Here is a 23,766-nt window from a genome sequence, read left to right as displayed (position 1 = left end):
TGCCCAACATCTGTCAGGAGGATTGTTCAATTCCAACCAGGTTTCTTTATTGTGTTCGCTCTAAAGTATCTTTCCAATCTTGCAACACGCAATTAAAGGCTTTTTAAGAGTTTTTATTTTGAAAATACTCACAGGAAGTGCTACATTGTTATTGTTGCCTGCATGACAGGTGTTGTATTTACACGTGGGGGAGAGAAAGACAGAGAGAGAGAGAGAGAGAGAGAGAGAGAAAGAGAGAGGCGCTCAGCAGCATCCTGTCCTGCAGGAGTGTGATGCAGTCTCACAGAGGAGAGCTGAACTGAACGGAGGAGACAGAGCCAACAGTATGTCCCGTCTCCACATCAGGAGGATCTTTCTCACTCTGTGTTTGGCTCCAACTGTGAGTGACTTATTTTAACTTTACCTCTGTGAAAGAATAATAATAATAATGAAAAAAGATAAATGATCATATTTTTAATGTAGACAACATGAAGCTCTCTTTTGCAGGAAATTGGAGGTGTTTGGAAATATCTGAAGCTTTGGGAGAGCTCTTTATGAGAGATGATTTAACCACAGCTTTCTGAAAAGGCCAAAATGAACACAACCTGAAACAGATGTTCACATGTCATCTGTCACCTCTAGACATGTATTCTTGTGGAAGTGGTAGATCTGGAGTAAGTATGAAGTGAGTGTGTGTTAAATGTTCAGCAGTGCAGCTCCAAACGGCATAATGTGTTAATCGTTCAGTGTGTGTGTGTGTGTGTGTGTGTGTGTTTAAAATCACTTGGTGGGATGAGTTAGATGTTTCACTACACAGCATGTTCATACGGGGTGTAGGTATATGTTAACATATGAATATATGTGGCCAGGCTGCCTAAAATTCACTTGGTCTTGCTTAAATCTACTTCTAAAATGTAGTTGTCACTGGTTTTCTTAGTTCTTCATAATAACAGACTGAATATCTTTGGGTTTTGGACTGTTGGTCTGACAAAACTGGAGCTTTTAATCGGTCGTGTTGGGCTCTGGGAAACTGTGATGGCTTTTATAGATGAATCTATTATTCACTTATAAGAGAATAGTCTGCACATTCAGCTTTAATTAAAAAAAAAAGATCATCATTTGCAGCCTTAATGGGCTGATATTGTTGTCTGTGAACTGCTATTATTTTTTCATTACCTTGTACTCAGTAATTTACATTTTGATTTGATTTACAGAGATGTGGATGATTGCAGGCTTTGGTTAAGGTAGATACAAGTGAGATGCAAGTAAGTGATTATGGCTAGAAAGACTTAATATGTATTGTGTTTGTGCATTCAAATATAAAATAAAAATGTAATATTAAATATGTATGCATGTGCATTTATGAAGAGGGATGGGATATTGGAATATGTTTCCATGAATTCATGTTATTGAAATCAGGAGAGTAAACATGAACCACTTTATTAACCGTCTACATCGTTTGTGCAATTTGTCTTCGCTGATCGACTGTGCAGAAGCCATTCAGGCAACAATCTGTGCACGTGTAGGCCTTTATACAATCACACGCACAACAGCTTTGTTTTACTGGCCACCTCTCTAATTTCCATAATGGGGTAGAAATATGAGAAGCAGGCAAACAGCTGGTGTGATGATCAGCGTGGCACAGAGATGATGGGAACAGGTCAGACACTCATCACTGTGCTCCACTTCATTCTTTTCTCTTTCGCTGCTCAGGATTGCAGGGAATTATAATGAACTACCGAGGCCCATTCATGTTATGCTATCAGAGTGTGCCCAAGGGGTTTGAGGCTTTATATCACAAAGTGAGTTTGTCCCAGACATGTTTTTCCACCAGTACAGTCTCTAAAAATCACAAAAATATTGTGAGTTTGTTATTAGTAACTTTTTAGTCTTGGTCAATTTACCTGGACAGCAACTAATGATTACAACCCAATACCATATGGCAAATTACATTTGTTCTGACTAGAGGAGGCCTTCCCATGAATTTTCCCATTGGATAACTGTTGACAGGACAACTCCAACTGCAAACAAGGTCAAATATGACTCTTTCTATTATGAATTTTTGATCCATGGAGGTTTTACGTCCGTGCCACTTTCCTCAAGCCGAGGAAAGCGATTTAAAAATCTGTGACATCATCACGATCAAAATTTATGGGTAGAGTGGGAACTCATGGGTGAGTGTAGGGATGACATGTTTTTGTGGGCTAATCGAAGTTAGCATTTTCTCTGGTTCCCTTGACAAAGAGCCTATGGGATTTTGGATTACTGATGAAAATTAGCTCAGTGGCAAACACAAGATTATGATACATGTTTTGTTCAGCAAGATAATCGTCCCAGATGAACACCACTTACATGATTTTTGTGGCGTAAAATAAATTGCTAGAAGTAAAAAGCTAATGTTGGGCTGTAAATGAACTACACTGCTGTCACGTGACTTCGTCCCCACCACTGAGTGTCTTACTACACTATACTATACACACTTTGCTATAAATTGATCAATCTAAGTTGTAGAGTTAGACTTGTTTGCAACTAAAGTCCATCTGTAAAGAAGATGAGTCTCCAAAACGTGAAAATCTCTTGAGCTTTTTAACCACAGACCTTATTTCAGGCATTCACCGAAAAACCATTCAAAACCCCATTTACATCGAGATGTGGTAACCTTAAATTAAAAAAAAAGAAAAAAAGATTTATATCCGCGTTTTAGCACTCTTGCACTCTTTTGAGTGGACGACACAACTAGGAAGTATGCCTTGAGGAAAGAAAATGTTTTTGTTGTATGCACCAGGTCAGCACTTCTTATTGGACAGAATAGGCGCCCTGTTTGCGCTCACTATCTTTTATTAAATCTGTGCATTCAGCAGTCCATTACCTTAGCCTAGCACTGGAAACAGAGTTGTGGTTTGGCCGTGAACCCTCAATTTGTCCTTTTTACACTTGGATTAAACAATCAAGCTCTAAAATGTAAATAACGAGACTTTAGACGTATGAGTAGGCAGATTTCCTTAGCTTTGGACAGCACTGAGCTAGCCATTTCCCTGTTTTCAGTCTTTATGAGTGGTATCAATCTTCTCATCTATCTCTCAGCAAGAAAGCTAATAAGCATATTTGCCAAAATGTCAAACAATGTATTGAGTGTATGAACTTCAGAGACAGGCTGTGTTTGTGCTCTCTGATTGACTGAGCATATTTCATATTTTCATGCTGTGCCACAGTACGGCTGCAGCAGCGTGAAAGTGCTCCTCATTCCCTGTTGAAAATAGAAGGCAACATCTGCAAAGTGAGCCCAATCCAATGGCCCCTTTTTGGGTAGTTAGTGGATAATGGGCTTCACCTCTCAGAGAACATTTTTACAGCAGACTGCGAGCTAACCTGGCAGTGTGAAGTGGCTATGCATTTAGTTTCATGGCTCATATTATCCAGATTTACCTTATACAGCTCATCCATCTCTTTATCTCCTTCATGTCTGTTTCTGTTTCTCTTAAATGCAGCGCAGTGTCTTCCTTAATCCCACCATGCGGTTGAGATGCGTGAGCACGTCATGCGCCTTTGGTGCTTGTAACATTCACTCTCGACTCTCTGCCTTTGTTCCTCTTCCCTTGTCTTTCCTTTCGGAGCTTTGCTTGCATCTACTCAACTGCACATCATTCTTATGTAGAATAAAATGTATTCACAGCATCCTCTTGCATATAAAAGGAAGGAAGGGAAGCCATGCGTGGTACATGGCCCCCTATCTGACAAACAGTGTGCCATTTAGCTGTGTGCTTTATGGTTACATGAGTGTACATGCTCTCTGCTTTGACTATGAATGCCTTAACTCTGGCAGTGTTCATGCCATCGTAACTGCACAACCACTTGCCGTTTAACAGAGAACAAAATGCCGCCGTATGCATCCATGCACACTACAAACTCTGATCGGATTCAATTTTTCAGCAGGAGGCAAAGTAAACACATTTTTTTCATGTACCCCTGGCCTGCCTTTGAACAGGAAGCGCAGTAATTGCTGCCTAAATTGCACAATAACACCTCTCATTAGCTTATTAGCATAGCATTAGGAACAAAGAGGACTGGCAGCGATCCGTTCTGGATGCTTCCAACACATCCGTTCCCTGTTGATTTAGGGAGAAGTGGTGCTGAGAGCTTGTATATTTGTTTTCCGCTACAGCAACTGTCAGGAGGATTGTGTTCAACTCCAGTTTTATGTTCATACTTAAATAATCCTGACATAATCCTTCAGGTATCCTCTAGGTAACTGTCATTCTGCACAAACACTAGTGACGTTTTATTTTTTCGAGAAATTTGTGTATATGTCAGATGCCAAAAAAGTTCACTGTCAGGCAAAATGAGGAGAAAGGGCCGAGGTGAGTGATTGCATCGGAGAAGCAGAAATCGAATTTTGGAAAAAGAGTTTTGGTCTAAACCAATTTCACCTATGGCTACTTGTTTACAAATATACAAATATATCTGGATGAACAAAAACAGCACTTTAACTGAATAAGAAGATAACATATTTTGTGTGCATGTTCGACTTTGATGATTAGATATTAGAGACCGTACATTTTGTTATTTGCCACTCACTTTACGGACATTCTATTTTCAATGTCCAATGTGATTTTGGCCTTGCCTTTCACACACACGTGTGGATGGGGGAACTAGGGGTGCTGAAGGGGCTGCAGCGCCCCCTAAAACGAGGCCATAGCATATGCCGAATGGTTACACCGCACCTTTCCGAAACCCCGCTGTTCCGAAAACAGACTTCCATTCTTCATAATAGCGGGGTTCCCATTTTTTCTAAAGACCCCGCTATTTCGAAAAGGCTATTGGGGAAACTCTAACTCTAACCCTATTGGGAAGTAATTCGAACTTGAAAGTCTGAACAGCGGTGTTTTGGGGGGAGGGGTTTCGCAATGGAGGTGTTTCGGAATGGAAGGCTGTCCCCATGCCGGATTAGCAAGAAGGTCCAGATAATTAAGAATTTGTCAGAAACTGCGCTTCATGAAATTTATAGTTTCCCCTAACTGAACAACTCACAAAATTGAGCGATTTTTTTAGGGGAGTCTTGGGGAATTTCTCTCCCTCTTCATCTCCTTGCTGTTTTTGACTGTAGTTGATGTGGCTGCTTGGACCTATAAAATGCTGGTGCTCAAATTTGCCATGTGCTTTAGCGCAAAACTTCTCAGCACCCTGACCTGTGACTGACTTCCTGCATCCCTGCCTATATGTTGCTACAACCCTGAAAGATTACCCTGAGTTTGGGGTTGAATTCCAGTGTTTTTCCAATAGCAGCATCCCCTCACTCAGATCAAATCAATGCACAACATTATGATAATAAAGAGCTGTCTATGCAATGCGCACTCAGTCATGTAATTTCATGAAATGGCTCCAGGTGTGTTTGTATGGGTGCAGATGTCACCGTTTCCCTCCTCAGGGAACTCATAGATCTATTTAATGGAAATATTTATCACACACAACCAGCTCATCCTATTGGATGACACTCAGAGAGCTGGTTAGAGGGGAAACTGGAGTCATCCAGCGGGAGTGTTTGTGGTCCCAGAGGAATTTAGCTTCTGAAGCTTCTTTTCATGCAGAGTTTGATTGTATTTCCCTTCAGGTCTTTAAAAATGAGGTGGAACTGTGCTGAATCAAGGACAAAAAGGCTGTGCAACGTGCCGATCAATAATATATCTTATATCACGTATCTCTCATAACCAAAAAAGAGACTCAAACAGCAGCCTCAAAATTACTCAGTGCCGGAAAAACAAAATGCAAAACATTCTCAAAATTTAGAGTAATTTTGGAAATGGAGGGGCATCATGATTATCCGTCAGCCTGTAACTACCTCAATTTTTACATCTTTTTCTGCTTTGGTCTTATTTTGGTCTTTTTAAAGCACGCTATTCTCTCCCACCTGCTGACATCACATTGTGCCATCCATTTGCCAACCACTATAACTAGAAGATGATGTCTTCAAGGCCCATGCATAAACTGAATTAAAAACACCATTATGGCGATGACTAATGAAATCAAATTGTTGTGCTGCTTTCAAAGTCATTAACAGCATCATTAAAATCTTACAGTGAACCTGGGGCAACAGTAATGATCACAAACATGGATTTTCTAACATTTTTCACTTTCCTAAATAATAAAGATCAAAAATCGAGGTTAAGCATGAAAAGACATGATTATTATATGGTCACAAATAGGCCAAGTAAATTAAAATGAAGCAGATTGACATTTTATCAGGAAACGCACAGTGTTGTATGTTGTCAAAGCTAACACAAAAAGACCCAGCCTGCTGCTCTGACCTTTACATTCAGGACCGATTACATTCACCAGCAGCATGATATAAATATGAATGACACTTGAGTGTAACCCAGAGTAGTTCAGCCCACTCAAACAAGACACTTCACCTGCTAGCTTCAACCTCCTCAGTAAGCATATACATAGATACAATCAGTTTTATTGATTATGTGTTTGGAATAAATTAGGGATCTTTTTTTTTTTTTTTTTACTAAAACATTTATTGTTTTCTCAAGATAACATAGAAAAGCATACACTTCACATCACATGTAAACCTAAACAAAACACATACATTTACTATGAAAAATAATGGAAGTGAGTGTTTTTTATATATTTTTTATTTTTTTTTACTGAAAACTCAGACAGAACCCCAGGAAGTTACGTTTTTTTATTTTAAAAGACGTGCTTGAATGTTTATGACTTCCTCATGAATATTTGTCTCTATCTGACCTTTCCAAGTTGCAGCCATTTATTATCCCAGGCATTTTTCAATTAAAAACAAGTGTAATCCTGTATTTTCTTGACTGACTGTGTAGATGCGTCCAAAAAGAGAGTAAATAGAAAGGTCATTAAATCATAACATAGAAGATTGAAGCAAAATTGACCTTTTCAGAGAAATGTTATCCACTGAACATGAACAACAAAAGAAGTTTGGCTACAACCATTGCTAATGAATTGATGAAGAAACTATGTGGAGTTTTTTGACAAATCAATGCTGCAGAAAGTAAACAAAAACAAAAGGTTGTTTTTTATTTAGCCATCAGCGGCTGTCTAGGTCTCTGAGGATTGATATTAACATGTGTGGTCAAAAGTCAAAATAGAAAAATAATGAATGAAAATATATTAAGAATGAAATATATTACATTAACCATTTTTTTAATACGTGAGAACTAACAGTATGTTGATGTAAATACACGCTCTACTTATCACACACTACTCAGTATACTTTGTCCATTCACCCTCTTCCCACGTATCCCCCAGACACCCATCAGTCCGTTTCTTTCTCAGAGACAAGATGTTCTTATTTGATTCAGTCCGAGATAAAAGTCAGTCAAATACAAATCTAGTTATTCTGTTTATATCTGACATGAATTGGGGCAGACACAGAAGGATCTCAGAAGGATGGAGCACACATTTGTCGGAGGCCGAGGCAATCACCTGTGTCCTAAGGGATAAACTCATTTAATGATTTTTACAGGAAAGCAATTCCTGCCAATGGTAGGGCATTTACTCACAATGAGTCACTGCCCTCTGAAAATTGACATGCATTTGTTTTTCCAGACATATGAAATGCCCTTTAATGTAACTACAGACTACCACTGTGTCTTGTTTAAACGTCCGTACATATCTAAGCATCCCTTCCTTTTTATTCTTCCTCCCTTCTTCCCTACCTGTAGGCTTTGTCGAGCCTGCACCCTGAATGCGAGCTCATATTCCAGCTGAAGAAAGAGGAACTCAGCTGCCTTCAGTATGTTGCAGAGCAAGCCAACAGAAGCACAGAAGGTGTGTTTTCTATTTTAACATCACCCTGCAGCAGCAGCAGCAGCAGCAGCAGCAGCAGCAGCATCGTGCGGCTGCAGTTATGATATGATATATATCGCAAATGTTCCCATTAAGTATAACAGTCTAAGCTGGAATAAATGCTTCACAGAGAATCATCAGTTGTCGGTGTAGATTCTTGACGGCGTCCCAATGAACACGCACTAAGTGATCAATCAGTGATGCGTCTGTAGCGGAGAACATTAAGGATGTATGTGTGTAGTCTAGCTCAAGATAAAGGTCCTGGTTTGGGATCTACAGTACTTCCTCATTCTTGTCTTAGTAGAATTTACTCAGAGGCAGATGTTAAGGCTTTGAGGAATGTTGTTGGGGGCTTTGTGCACGATACACCCCATTTACCTCTACTGCACCTCCATGAATATATATTTAAACTGTGTGCATTTCAGGCACTGGTGTCTGGCAGTGCATACAAATTCATGAAATCTCTCTTCTGATTAACTGCCCTCATAGACACATACTTACTTCTTTCTTCTCCTAAATCTCCTCTGAAAAGGTTGTCAGCCATTCTGGGATGCAGTCGTCTGCTGGCCTCATGCAGTTGTTGGGGAAACAGTCCAAAGAGCTTGTCCTGCGGTCTTCTCTCTCTTCAAAAATAACACAGGTGACTAAAGGGTGAAAGGAGGGAGGTGAGTGGTGTTCAGGCTGAGATAATGACGAGAACAGTGTGTACACCAGTGGGCCAAAATAAATAAAATGTACAAAAAGCAACCTTTAACTGGTTATGCAACACTCTGATGCCTCAGTATGAACTTCATCAGAAAATAATACCATCAGCGAGAAAACTGGCCATTTCTGTGTGAGCTTATTTATTTCTCATGCCTTCACCAGGACTTATCCTGGTCAGATGATTTATGAAATTAAAACTATTTTTTATATCAGAGTGCAGAGGATAAATTCTCCTCTCGCACAATGTAGTGTGACGTACATCTGCTTTACGAACTGCGTGCCCTTTAGAGTTGGCACCGGAAGCAAAAGGAGGTTGATAGAGAAATCTCACAGCCTGAGTGTACAGCACTAAAACATTTCAAAGTTATTAAGTCATATTACCGTTATTGATCTCACATAGCCGCTAATAGATGCATTACCTTAAACATCCTAAGTAGTTGTGTTTACAAAATAATATTAACATTATGTTGTCTTTCTTTTACTCGATTTTGAAACAAATGCACATGCTAGCCAGATCAAGATCTTTCCACCATGAGGCAGTGGAGCTCATTCCGCTTTTGTCCACAGGGGTCTTCAGAGTCAACAATAATTGAAGGTCCTTGCAGCAGCTTTAAATTATCGTCTAATAAATAGATGTTATTGAACCAGATAATTTCACAAATTAGAAATCAGAATTTGTCTCATAACTGAATTTTTGACACTAGTTCAAAATATGCTTTTACACACAACCCTGGTCATTGCCTAAATCATAGTGTGATGCCGTTATTGGCTGATACAGAGTAAATATGACTAGTGTTTTTCGATTCTGGTCCTGGAGACCTTTCTGATTGCCTTTTTCAGCACACCTCATTTAAATAATCAGCTTGTAATTTAGTTCTGCAGAAGCCTGACCCATGTGAGTTTGGGCAGGTAATGATCTAAAAAAAATGGCTTTACCCAGGACCGGGATTGAAAAACACTATGTTGATTCCTCCTCAGAGATTTTGCTGTGTGGATTAGAGACACGTGCCTTCAAGATTTGGTGATAATTTTGGTCTGAACAGCTCTGCTGATGGACCATGTTGGATTTTCTCCTCTTCATTTTTTTCTCAAAATATCAGGCACTGACTCACTGCTACACAGCAGCGGTTATTTGTTTTCATGTGCTCAGGCTTGCTAGATTGTCACAGGAGACTGCAATCAAATTAGTTTTTTCTTAAATAAATTAAAAGATTTGTGTGGAGGCACCCATATAAATGATTTACAAAGTGAGCAAACAAGAACTACCTTGGCACTATGTGCCTGTGAGGATATAAATCAGTGTCTGAACAAGAGCATGCCAACAGCCCTGTGAGGCTGTACTTATGCACGTAGATGCTTTGAGCTAAATGCTATAACAGCAATATCAGATGGACTCTAAAGAGGGGAATGATTCCCATGTAAACAACTTGTGATCATCTGACAGCTCAACAAGGTTATATGAGTTGGTTGTGTGAGGGTTATAAAACACATGCATTGACCAAATTACAAAAAATCCATAACATTTTTTCAGGGTTTGGCTGATAGTAGAAATCGTCTTCTGCCTGTTTTTCACTTTAATCAGAGCTGTAAGAATAGTCCTACTTTTGTAGTCGTAATTACGACTTGAGTTGGACATGAACACTATGTACAAGTTGGAAACTCCAACATGCACAGGGAGGCTCCGATATGACATGATAGTGGCAAAGCATCATTATGCTATCCTGACAATGCTAATATGATGATGTTTAGCAGGTTAGGTGTTAATCTATTCTTAGTTTAGTGTGTTAGCATGCTACAGTAACATTTTGCCAATTGTACAGCTGAGAATCTTGTTAGTTTTTTGCAAGTTTAGATGAAGGCTAGAGGAAAAATTAAGTTGTATCTATTCATCCTGAGGGGAACATGAATGTCTGTCCCAAATTACATGCAATTAATTTAATAGTTGCCGAGGCATTTCATTTTAAATCTTAAATTTCAACTTCATGGTGACACGAGAGAAAAAAATCAGGGACCACAAAAGATAAAATCTTTAAAAAAAAATCGATAAAAAGATAAAAGAAAAAATCATCTGAGAACCTGTATGAACCTTTCCTCTATTAGTCTTTATTGATAGAGCTAAAAAAATCATTAAATTTTTAAACCATGGACCCGTGTCAGCATTACTCATTCATATATTTATGCAAATGTATACACTCCTCAAAATTAGTCAGGGATATTGGGATTTGTGCACATGCATATATGCACCCATATCCCAATATCCCTGACTAATTTTGAGTAGTGTATTCCTGGAGACCAAAAATATTCACAAAACACGACATAAAATTTCTGATAAATTACAGAATAAACAATCAGTTGAAACTAAAAAATCCCAATATCCCTAACTAATACCATAATAATCAAAAAAGGGCAAAGTATAAAACAAAATTAAGCATCCAAACAAAATACAAACAAACAGGATACTCAAGTGAAAAACAAGTGATGAGAAGTTGGGAGCAGACTTGAATAAAGTCAACTTACTAACGGCACCTATTGCTTTCGATGACAATGGTAGGGTAACTCATTAGTCATCATTTACACCTTTAATCAATCTAAAATGAAATAACCAGGTTCAATGCGATCACATGTTTTAGAAATTTAACCCAAAATGAGTAATATCTGCTTGCTTGCAGCTTTAAAGAAAAAGTTGTTGTGCAAAAAAACATTTTTTACAGGAAACGTGAAAACTTTGACCTGCTGGAGATACTCGGAAAGTAAAAGTCAGTGAATCACCGTAGTCATTAGAATCCATTGCCTGGCCATCGTGGATATTTCATCCCGCACAGTGATGGAAAGAACGAAAAGCCCATCAACCAACATTGCCATCCCAGGAGCTACGTCAGGAATACAGCTAGAAAAACATTTTAGTTAGTGAATCTTAAGATTGTCTCTTCATGGTTGACATTTTGATTGCTCCACGTTTCACCTCAGGTTCAGTGAGCCGTAACTGCACCGGCAGAGGTTGGTCCAGACCTTTACCACCGTACCACGTCGCCTGCAGTGTGGATGATGACATTCCTGAGGTGAGGGTCGTTGGTGCGAAGCAGACAAAGTTGTCAGATTGGGGGAATGGGAACCTCCAGAGGAAGCGAATAAGAAACAGGAGGGGATGCATAAACTGGAGGACAAATGCAGAAAGAGAAACTACCAGCTTCGACTTCAGAAATAACCAGACCGAATGAGCTAAATAACATCTATTCAGACATAAAGACTGTAAATGTGCCTCAGGTGAAAAAATACTTTTGCAAGGCAGTAATTGAAACAAACTTCACCCATCTTGTAATAGCTGAAATTATCTTCTTTCACAAAAGAGAGAATGACGCTTAATCGTACTGAACAGTATTTTTGGGGGAATAATTATAAGAATACTCCCTTTGGTGCAGAGCATCTTTTGTCTTGCATTAAAGAAAACCTTTTAAGTCTTCCACTAGCAGAAGTGTAAAGTCACCAATTACAAGTTCTGATGCTACTGTAATTAAGTAGCTTTTTCATGGTCCACTCAGTCGTCTGCTCAGCCAGTCATACTGCCATTACACCCGGCCTCAAAGTATACCGAAAGCTTTCTCGCAGTTATGATCTCGTCATCTCTTCAATGCGGTCGAGTCCCAAGCTTGTCCTACAATTTGGTTTCATCTTGAAGCCTGACAGCATGTTGAAAGGCTCACAGAAACATCTTTCTCATCTTGTTTTTCAGACGGAGCAGTCGTACTTTGCCACAGTGAAGCTGATATACACCGTCGGGTACAGCATCTCTCTGGCGGTGCTGGCTGTTGCTGTGCTGATCCTGTTGCTCTTCAGGTAGGAACACCAGAGGGGTACATGCTCCCCTTGTCCAGAGAACAGACATTTATTCCTTTTTTTAATCAGTAACAGTACAATAGCATCGCAACAATGAAGTAAACTTGAACTTGATAGTAGCCCAGCTTCAAGGAAAAAACTCTGATTCTGACTCTTACCAGTTTTTGGCCTTTGTCAACACCTACTTGAATGTGATACTATGGACATGGCTTGTTTGTAGCTTTGCCACATTTAAAACGATGTCCTAGTGTAGTTTATAAAAGGATTAGTTTCTTGTTGAGAGTTAGAAGACAAGATTGATACCACTCTAATGTCTGTACGCTAAATACAGAATGAAGCAAGAGCCAGCAGGCGGTTAGCCTAGCCTAGCATAAAGACTGGTAGCAAGAGGAGACAGCTTGCTTGGCGCTGTCCGAAAGTTCAAAAAGACCAAAACAAATCGAAAAGTCCTTCAGTTAACACGTCTGAATTTAAGCCTACTAATAAACATGTTATACCGCTATGTTGCGGTTTTATGGTACCACTAGCTAGCAGGCTAATCTTGCTGGTTCCAGCTACATATCGAGTATACAAACTTAAGAAAGGTCTCAATCTTCTCATCTAACTCGCCAATACGGCAAATATTTGTATTTCCTAAAATGTTGTGCTTCACTTTTAAGGAAGAGGTTGTAGCAAAAATAGAGAGGACCCAAATTTAAGACACTCGGGAGGCAGACAGGGTACAGAACAAAAAGCAAGCTGTATTCAAATAAAGCTGTAAACCAAAGTACAATGAATCTACAAATCCAAAATGCAAGTTACAAAAGGAAACAAAAACAAAGGGAGCAGACAGGGGTCAAATCCAAGAATTAAGAAGTAAAAAAAATACAATAACTGCAGAAAGCACAAACCAATTAAGCTCTGGTAACACGAGTAGTAGAGCTGGACCGAAGAACAGAAAATGCAGGAATGACACGGGGAAACAGAACAGACGAACGGACAAAGCAAACAGGAAAAACCTAAACAGTTTTTACAACGCATTACCTGTACCAGTGATATCATTTGAGTGAATCACGACAACACTGCAGCTGATTTATTACACGTTACCTGATCTTTCAACAGGAGGCTGCGTTGTGCCAGGAACTTCATTCACATCCAGCTCTTCATCACATTTATCCTGAAGGCTGTGGCAGTGTTCATAAAGGATGCGACTCTGTTCTCAAGTGACGACACGAACCACTGCACCCTTTCCACAGTAAGATAGGACGCTGAGGAGAAGAGGTTTTTGGTTGGATTAAGAAATTCCTACGGGCAGATTTGCCTGTTCTGCATCACTCTCATCACTTACTGCCTGAGCACCTCCTCTCTGATACTAATCCCTCCTTATAATTCACTTTATGTCCTTCTTTTCCTTCCACTTTCTTCTGTCCAGTTTGCCTGTAAGACCTCTGTGGTCTTCTGTCACTACTGTGTAATGGCTAATTTTTTCTGGCTCCTGGTGGAGGCGCTCTACCTTAATTCCCTGCTGCTTTCATCCTTCTATCGCAGTCGTCGATGCCTCTGGGGCTTCAGCCTGCTGGGATGGGGTGAGAAACCGTGACATGAAGTTTCCCCATCATTTGTAATGCTGAGCTGCAGAGTTTGACTCCAATATGACAAAATCCCACACTTTGAGACACAGTATTCTTACAAAAAGACTAAACAAAAAGGCAGTTCTTAAGCATTAGTAGATAATAGATGAAATTTACGCAATGAGGCTTCAAAAGACTGGATCATTTATATTTTAGAGATACTTTAGTTTTCATCGCTGTATTAAATACATGTTGGCTCAAGGTGAGATGCACTTAGAGGAAAGAGGAAGAAGCCAGAGAAATGAAGTTTTATTTGACCATGCTAAAATCAACTAGCGTAACAACGCAAATAGCCTGAAAAGTTTGCGAGTGCAGTCATTGGTTTGTGTGAGCCACAGCAGCGCTGTTACTTCTGTTCATGCAGCCGGTACATTACTGCATGTGCAGACTGAGTTTTTTGCTTTTTTTGATCTTAGAAAATATCCCTGTAATTGGATACTTTGGACACTTATTCTTCTTGGAGTGCACAGATAGTACACCGTGTGATGATGATGCATAACTTGCATCTGATTTGGAACATGGCTCATCCTTCTGAAAACATTTTGCTTTGCATTGCAGATGTTCAGCTTTTTTGATTAACATGCCAAGTCACTTGATTTTTCAATCTACAAATGGGTGTAGAATAGTGATGTCAAAAATACCCCCAGCTCTCTTCACCTCTTGGTTTTCTTCAAGCGTTTTTCATCGCTTGGTAGAATAAGACATTACTGGGAGTGCTGGAATTGGTAGCTTTCCCAGTTCCACCGTCGCCGGTGCAGGTGCCAGAACAAGAGGATCCTGCTCTCTGCGTGTTCCCTGAGCAGCAGGCCCATCTCTTTATGGAGTGTTCTGTCCCGATTGGATAAAGTGGGCAGGGATGCCAGAAAATTTCTTCTGTCTTTTATTGCATGAGCAGGAGGAGGAGAGACATGGGTTACTGACCAAACACAACAGTAATCAACAGCGATTACTGTTGGAATACAGAGCTATATAATACTTATTTTAATAAGAAAATGACACTTAAAGCAGGTTTAATCAATATCAAACTTGAACATTTGAAACAGTTTGAATACTCATTTCCTGCAGTACTGATACACCTGTACCAGCTGTGCTTTCTCACTCTCTCTTCACTCTGGCAGTGAGTCGACACAAATATTTTAAGGGCCTAACAAACGAAGGTTTCAAAAAAACGCTGAATTAAAGAAGAATTCTTGTTAATTTTTAATATTAAAGACTCAAATTTGGACATTTATTTCTCCACAGTGAAGAATTTGAATTTTTGATTTGAATTCATCTCTAATTAATTCCAAAGAGCATTGTTTTTTACTCCAAACACAGTACCGCTCTCGTTATTAGATTAGTGGTACAGTAGGTGTATATGTATATTATTTAACACTTAAACAAGCAGGAAGATGCACCATCCTCCAAAATCAGATGACTGATTTCAGTCTTGTTCTGAGCTAAACAGCTAGATATTTATTACAGATCTGTGTTTCACACAATCTCACAGCTTTCTTTAGGGACAGCAAAAAGCCGGCAGACTGCCATCAGCCAGCATCCCCAATTTATTACTGCAATACAGCCAGACACTCTCCTGGCTCAGTGGCATCGGCTGTAATTACCAAACAAACTGAATTAAGGCTTCAATCCCTGAGGCAGTCACTACTAATGTATTAAATTATGTTTGTGGTTTGGATGTTCCTGCAAAAGTTGATTTCTTAAGAACGCATGTATGATTAAATGAAAGGCGTCACTGCCACTGAACTCGCCAGCTGCAATGAATATAGAGACATTTGTCCAAGTGATACACAGACTGTATTTGACGTGCATGATTCAACTGTGTATTGATTGTGTCTCACTGATGGTGTTTCTTTTTTTTTGTCTTTCCACAGGTGTACCTGTGCTCTTCATCCTCATATGGATTGGATCCAGGGTGTACTTTGAGGACACTGAGTGTGTATAAACCTCCATTCCTACTTTTACCTCCACAAGCACAATTATTTCTAGTATACATTTACAGCACACTGCAACGAACTTAATGACCAACATTGCCATCAGAAGTACAGTGAGGGCTGCAGCAGTTGGAGCCACAATGTAGAGCTTTTCCTGAAATAATGATATGATATACAGTGTAAGTTTTTGACAATGAAATACATCTTCATGAGGGATTTTTATGTACTTAACCTTTTAAACAAATGTGTATTTATTTAAAAGACAATCTGCAGACTGACTACACATTTCTAAATGTCTTCCTATATAGATGCTGGGACATCAACGAGGACTCGCCCTATTGGTGGATCATCAAGGGACCGATTGTTGTGTCTATAGCGGTAAAAGCCAAAGCAGTTGCCAGAATAAATGTTGGCACGTTACGTTTCTGCAAACCACGGATACGATTTAAATCTGTACGTTTCATAACATTTCTACAATACATGGCATATCACACTCACATTATAAGTGTTTGAGCTGACTTTCATGCCAGGAAGAGGACGGTTAGCTAGGCGAGACGGCTGCCAAGCAAAAGACCACTGTTCAAGACATGGTTTCAACATTCCTAAGTGCGAAACCACTGGATATTTTTAAGGAGACGTCGGGTCAATTTCCATTCGTGTTTGTTGCGAAAGAATCAGGTAAGAAAGAACATGATCTTTTCCAACCCTAACAAAGTGGTTTTTGTGCCTAAAGGATGTCAAAGTCTGTCACTGATCGCCTTTTTCCCATTTCCTTTTGCTATCTCTGTGTACTCTTTTCAAAATCTCCATCACTTTGTGAAACAACAACGACAACCTCCAAGTTATTAACCCACACGCTGAAAATGGCACAAACACTAACCTGTTCGCTAACGTCGCAAACGTAAACAAGCCAGCAGCTGTTACCTTTTTATTACAGGGATTTAGCCATTTTCATTCCAGGGTTCACCAAGTTTCCTCTGACTCAGTTTTTGCACTATTTCTAGTTTCAGCGTCGCCCCAAGATGATTGTGATTGGTTTAAAGACGTGGAAACAAGTTGTTTTTTTTCTCAGTTTTTTCCCCTATAACAGGATGAGCATTGCTGCAGCCAGACATTTCTCCAGCGCTGAGACAGTGCTGTGGAGATCATCATAATGAAATCTTCATCATAAGTACAGCGTTGTCACAACAATATATCGAACATAAAAAATGAAGCATGGAGAAACGTGAAGAAAGTTGCAGCATAAAGAAAATTAAAGTTCAGGGTATCTGTGGTTAGCAGAAATGTACATTGCCAACCAGGTTGTAAATGTTCTCACTGTGCTGAAACTAATCACATTGCTGTAAGCACATTTGTTAGCAGCTGTCGAGGCTCTATCCCTTTAAAGCTGTTTCTGTTTTGCATTCTTGTTTTGTCCATCAACAGGTCAATTTTATGCTCTTCATGAACATCATCAGAATCCTGATGCAGAAGCTCAATCCTCGGCTCATCCAGTTCAACAACTCCTCTCAGTACAGGTGATACTGTCCCAGCACACACAGTTGTTGATGAGTGGCTGAAATTTGCAGTGATACAATTTTATCCCATTTTAAATACAGAAATACGTGAAGAAGAAGTCGATTTTAAACAGAAACGAATATTTATAAGCATTCATAAGAGTGTTGCCCCAACCAGTCGCTTGTCTAGTGCAGATGAGAGTTGGTCAAACACCAAGTTCGACACAATATGACTCGATGACTGACGAGAGGCAGTCTTTCTTCAAAACCAACACACGCAGTTGTAGAGGTTACATCTGGACCACTTAAAATAACACTCCCATTATCTCCACTTTCTCCACAGGTTAACATAAATTTAACATACACGTACATCCCATAATTAATGTTTTATACATCAACCATTGTCAGGAGATCAACATCAACAGGAGAGGTTACAAAAAAAGGTTACAAAAAATACTCTTCAGGATGAACTCATTGGACTCCTTGAACTCCTTGCTAATTGTGTGGAAACTGCTGATTCACCGTAGTGGGCAATGCATAATTCAGTCTGGCCACGTCCACCCTTCCACTTCCCAAAAGGCTTATCAGAAGCACTAATTGAAATAGGCTCACTAATTGGCTGAAAGTGTTCAGGGACATCATGCATATCCGGTTCTGATAGAAGACATACAAAAGGTAAGTTAAGAGACACTTGACTTAATTGCACCAGTTAGATTAATATGTTCTTTCACACATAAAAAGCATTACCTCAACACTCACATTTGAATATCCCCACTTTGAATCATGCACCTGCTACTACTTTTCCACTCGTAAACAGAGGCTGTTTACAGACTGACACACGCACACACACACACACACACACACACACACACACACACACACACACACACACACACACACACAGATACACATAAATATCCTCCTGATCTCATGATTAGCATCTCTTTGGAGCAGCATGTGGTTCCCTGAGGTAGTTTCATCTCCTGTGTCTCTTCTCCTTCCTTCTGTGCAACAGACGCCTGACTAAGTCCACCCTCCTCCTCATCCCCTTGTTTGGCACCCACTACATGTTCTTCAATTTTCTGCCCGACTACTTCAGCGTTAACCTGCGCCTCTGTATCGAGCTCTGCATGGGATCCTTCCAGGTACACACACACACACACACACACACACACACACACACACACACACCCGTACAATCACTCAATATTCTGCCAGCAATACATTGTGTTTGCTCTTATACCCTTAAAACACACACACACACACAGACAAACACACACCCATACCCACAATGTAATCTCTCCAGGGAACTGTATCATGTCATGAAACCCTCATTTTTCTGATCAGTGAAGATGGGAGTGAATATCCATCAAAATAAGTGCATCTAATTTAGACAATATACATTTTTCACGTTACTAGTCTTGAATTGAAAGTCAAGGTTCTTGGATTGGCTCTCTACACTTTTATTCCCCCATAATGGCGCCTGCTTGCAGCTCTCTGAGGCTGTGCTTTGGCAGAGCAGGACTTAGTACATGCTAACGTCAGCATTCTAATATGCTCACAATGACTAACATGCTGATCTTCAGCAGGTATAATAGTAAGAATATTTACCATTGTACTTAAGTAGTTTGTCTCCTCTCTCACGCAACGTTGGATGTACAGTCTTTCTAATTTCATATTGTCACCATCTTATAATTCAACTGTTTTAGTACAACTTTGCTAAGATGAAAAATATGTTTTGTAAATTGACAAACATCTCTCCATCTGTAGTTTACATATATTTTACTGAAATAAGGTCCCATGGTGGTCCAACAGAAGGGGAGGGACTTTGTCTACTTTTTTGGGTCACAAACCAAACGGACAAAGTGAAAATTTTCACATGATGATGAAGGTGAATGAAAAGTCAGAGGATCAAGTGACTACAATTCATCCTGAGGAGGACATGAATGTCTAAAATAAATTTCATGGAGAAATTTGAATCAGTCCTAATGAGGGGGGACCGGAGAAACAAACATTATCATCCCTCGAGCCATGCTGTTTAGCATTGCTACAAAAAAAAAAAAAAAAAAAAGAAGCATACTTTATACCAAATTCCTGTTTGGTAATAAAAACTATTTGTGTTTTGGCATTCAACTCAGTTATATGCTTTTAAAAAAAGTTAATAAAGACACAGCTAACTTATGGAAAAGGGCTTAGCAGTGCTGTGTTGCTGAGAATGTGAGGGAAGTTTGTCACATCTGCCAAACACATGCAACCACAGAAAAGTCAAATGGCTTTTATGTGGCACTAACTGGTTTGCTTGTCCGGTCCCAAAATGAATTTGTTGCTGCCTCTCTTCCTTTTGAGAAAATTCAAATTCAGGCACGCAAGTGTGAAATGAGCATGGAATTTATCATTTAGCAAGCTTTGTTCATCAAAAAGGTGAAACAAGAAAGACTGTTATTATGCATGTTTTAGTGTAAAGATAAAAGGAAGAGGAACAGAGTTTACAGCCTTCTCCTCGGGCTTCTTCATTGTTCACGGCAGTGTATAACTGAGATATGAATTCAAACCATTCATTATTTCACTCATGTTTGCTAGCTGTGAACATAATAGATTGACCTACTTGTAAATTCTCATTCTTCAGCCTATCAGCTCTCACTTGTGTCTGACATTTAAGCTGTCCACCTTTTAATGATGCGTACCAGTCCTAAATGGGAATGATTAAAACCGTCTCTCCTACAGGGGCTTCTCGTTGCCATTCTCTATTGCTTCCTCAATCAAGAGGTCAGTACGAGCAACACCACTCTTGAGCATGTACTATAACATATTCAACAAATTACACAGATAATTTAAAGCCCTCTGTTGCATAATAAACCTGTGTGCCCAGATCGTATGCCTGCAAGAGGTGAGTGATTTAGAGCTGTCGGGGCTTTAAATGGAAAGTAATTTGCCACTTCTCTTCACCTCATTGCATAATGGAGGGACCCCGAGCACTTATGTAAGCATCAAGACTAATGTGAGGCCGACTCCAATCAGTATGAGGTCAACACCAGTCTGTGTTTAACACTCAAAACCCATGTTCATCCATTTGGTGCTTTAGGGCCACATGGGTAATAATATCTCTTATCATATCTATCTGTATCCCTTTGCAGATTAAAATAACTGATTTAAATTACAGCTGTGGTCTATCAATGAATGGGAAATTATCTCTAATGCTGATAATGACTTAATATCCAATAAAATGTCATCTCTGCAAGGGGAACCCCAGAAGTTTTATCTGTCAAAACTCCTGGGGGGTTTTTTGGTCAGGTTTTCAGAGTTTAAAGAAATAGTTGAATATAACAAAACAGCTAGCCTGACTCTGTCCCAGTGTAACAAAATCCACCTACCAGCAACTTTACAATTCACTGATTCACACAAAATATGATTGTATAATTTGAACCAAAGTATCTCAAAGTGAAGCAAGCGGACCAATGGTGGCTTTTAGAAGCATTTTTTCGTGGTCCCTGAATGTGAAATCATGCATGCATTATATTTATTTCAATACATTTAATTCACTACCAAGCTAGTGTGACAAACTGCACCATTCGTTCCATCCATTAGGGGAGTGCACTGCTTTTCCAAACCTAACCCTAACACCGCACCTCATCCTGATATTCTTACCCTAATCCTAATCTCACTCCTCACGCCTAAACCCAACAAACAAAAGCAACCAATCACAGACAAAGTATGGTGGGTCTTAGCAAGAAACCAATGGGATTCATAATAACACACATCTGTACAGCTAGGAATGACGACTTAGTTAGCAATTTTGGTGGTCAACTCTGCAGGGAGATGGAAAATCCACTGTGGAGAAAATGTGGAATTGTTGAGTAGAAAAATGGATCAACTCGGGGGGGACAGATAAAATGATCTGTTTTACCTGTAAACCAGTGAATTCGATGCTAGAGGAATTTAATACTAAGTGCTGTTATTAGACTAATCACAAATCCTACGACAGGTTCATGCTCTGCTTTGCTGACTCCCTAAATTGGCACTCAGTCATTATAACTTTGAGAAGCATGGGTTTACTCCATACTACAACCAGTGTGTAAAACTGACAATGTGCAGTTTTATTGGGGGCTGTGTACCAGACTAAAACATGATTTTTAGATGTGCTAGTAGGCAGATTGTTATAGTCTCCTTGTCTTAGTGCTAAACTACTGTAAGCCAACCAGTTGCTGGCTGTTACCTCATATTGGTTTTGATTTTCTCATCTAACTCTTAGAAAATAAGAAGAAAGAAAATAAGTGCATTTGTATTATAAACATACATAAACATAGATATGCAGCATATGAGGTGTAACACAGCATCATCTTAGTTATTTTACAAACAGCCAAGTACTGCATTTGTTGTGTGTGTGTGTGTGTGTGTGTGTGTGTGTGTGTGTGTGTGTGTGTTTATGCCAGGTCCAGACAGAGGTCCACATGCAGTGGCTGAGGTGGCAGGAGAGGAGCTACGGGGTGGTGTCACCTGCTGCGAAGGGCAGTCAGATGGACACACCCTTCTAGTGTTCACCCTCCTCCTCTCAGACTGAGCATTCGCAGAGGATATCTTCTGTGTACGTCATTGTCTCCCAGTTCGCACCATACACCGCTTCTCGAGTCTGTACGTTTTCACTCCCTACTCCATCACAAACCGTGTCACCGACTTCACTCCTTCAGCCCGAATTGAGGTGAACTTTTCCATGAAGAACAATTCTAAAACTTCATGACATTTTACACAAACTATTCACGACAGATCAATTTCATATGCATATCCCATTGGACACTGTGGCAACAACTCTAGAAAGGTCAGCTCCAAGATTTCCTTGGGGCCTCCCTGGTTGAGCTGAAGTAAGAAGTTGTAGCCTGGTGAACATGTGATATTCCAGACTTTCTATTATGAAGCTGTGGCCAAGTGAAGCACAAATGATTCATCACTCACCTGACATTAGAATTGATTGTTATTAATATTTTTATATTATTTATTGGTTATTTCACATATCTTACACAATCATATATTATTTATATTATCTAACAAGCACTGATTGTGATGTACTTTAAGTAGGTTTATGATTTTTCTTGGTCTTTGTACTTATTTATTTATTTATTTGTCATTTATTTAAGTAAGGATCGAGGTCAAAAAGAAGTCCTCTGCCAATATTGTTATGGACTGCAGCTTAATGAATGAATCTCTTAAAGTCTACTCATGTTAAGCAGTGACATTAGCTGCTACAGTGAAGGTTTTTTTGTAATGTAAACACACTCTTGAACTTTAATGGCACACTGTTAAAAAACGACATCCCTGTCTACTTTAAGGTCAAAGCCAATGTAGCGTGTCGTGTTCTGTCATGTAGTGTTTGACTCCACCAATATGAAAAAGTCTCTGCATCTCCATCGCCACCTGGGATTCAGCAAAGGACTGGAAAACATGAAGAGACACACTATCATAGTGATAATTCTTAAAGGACACTTGTCGTGCTTTTTCGTATTTTTTCCTTTCCTTCAGTGTTTTATATCAGTTATTGTGCATGCAATGATCTTGAAAGTTAAGAAGGTCAAAGTCCACACCAACAGAAGCTCCTCTCTCCCACAGAAAACGCTGCTACTGAAACGCCTCATCAGTAGCCCCGCCTTTAATTCTGTGACTTTGTGTCATCACGCTATGTCACAGAGTCACACATTTGCATAATTTATGCCTAGCAGCTAGTTTGGCACGTCAGAACTTTTTCAGCACCGCTGTTCTGTTCACAGGGCTGGCTCGGGCATGTGTGAGCTGGCCAATCAGAGCAGACTGGGTATTCGGGGGGGGGGGCCTTAAAGAGACACTGGCTAAAACCAAGCGTTTCAGACGGGGGGAGGAATGCAGAGCTGCAGCACTGGACAGAATGAGAAAACTGATGTGTTTTTGAAGCACTAAAGAATGTTAACCTATTCTAGTAGCAACCCAAAATAAAATTATGAACCTGAAAATGGGCAAAATATGTCTCCTTTAATTATTTCATCATCACATCAATATATAACTGTAGCTGCTTCGACTGCATGATTAGTGAATGATAAGTTGTTTGTATTCTTCATGTTTTATAACCTGATAAAACTATTTCATCAAGATAAAATAACATAAAAATATTGAATTGCTGCCCATCTCTGCACCCTCCAGAATCCTTTGCTCCAACCAAGTTTCTTTTATGTAATTGAAACATTTGCCTTAAACTGAATGTACAGACTTTTGTTCTTTGTCACTTTTTTCTGTTGTGCATTTATATCTATATCTGCCTTTCCTGTGCCTCTTTCTATCATGTTTTAATGCCCGGTGGAAAAAAAAAAACAGGTTCATAGATTTCTTTGCTTCATTTTGGCTTTCTGCAACCTCTTTAACAAAATGAAGATG

General features: G+C 39.5%; 1 protein-coding gene across 1 annotated transcript; it reads left to right on the top strand.

Moving 5' to 3' along the window:
* Positions 1-325: 325 nt before the first annotated feature.
* On the top strand, positions 326-22,444 carry ghrhrl (growth hormone releasing hormone receptor, like). The gene is made up of 13 exons (XM_073476887.1): positions 326-379; positions 7,674-7,779; positions 8,330-8,437; positions 11,470-11,561; positions 12,233-12,336; positions 13,438-13,570; positions 13,748-13,901; positions 15,818-15,878; positions 16,186-16,255; positions 17,303-17,394; positions 18,389-18,518; positions 20,098-20,139; positions 21,804-22,444. The coding sequence occupies exons 1-13, from the start codon at positions 326-328 to the stop codon at positions 21,903-21,905; spliced, it is 1,248 nt and encodes a 415-aa protein (XP_073332988.1). The 3' UTR covers positions 21,906-22,444.
* The last annotated feature ends 1,322 nt before the right edge of the window (positions 22,445-23,766 follow it).

Source organism: Pagrus major, chromosome 11 (genome assembly GCF_040436345.1).
Source record: "Pagrus major chromosome 11, Pma_NU_1.0".
In the NCBI taxonomy this organism is placed as follows: domain Eukaryota; kingdom Metazoa; phylum Chordata; class Actinopteri; order Spariformes; family Sparidae; genus Pagrus; species Pagrus major.
The sequence above is the reverse complement of the archived record's forward strand: the minus strand, read 5'-3'. Positions and strand labels throughout refer to the sequence as shown.

What these genes read in the sequence shown, in the direction of transcription:
- ghrhrl (XM_073476887.1), top strand. Translation starts at nt 326, where the DNA reads ATGTCCCGTCTCCACATCAGGAGGATCTTTCTCACTCTGTGTTTGGCT. An exon ending in CTCTGTGTTTGGCTCCAACT is followed by an intron (nt 380 to 7,673) that starts GTGAGTGACTTA and finishes CCCTACCTGTAG; the next exon opens with GCTTTGTCGAGCCTGCACCC. An exon ending in AGCCAACAGAAGCACAGAAG is followed by an intron (nt 7,780 to 8,329) that starts GTGTGTTTTCTA and finishes TCCTCTGAAAAG; the next exon opens with GTTGTCAGCCATTCTGGGAT.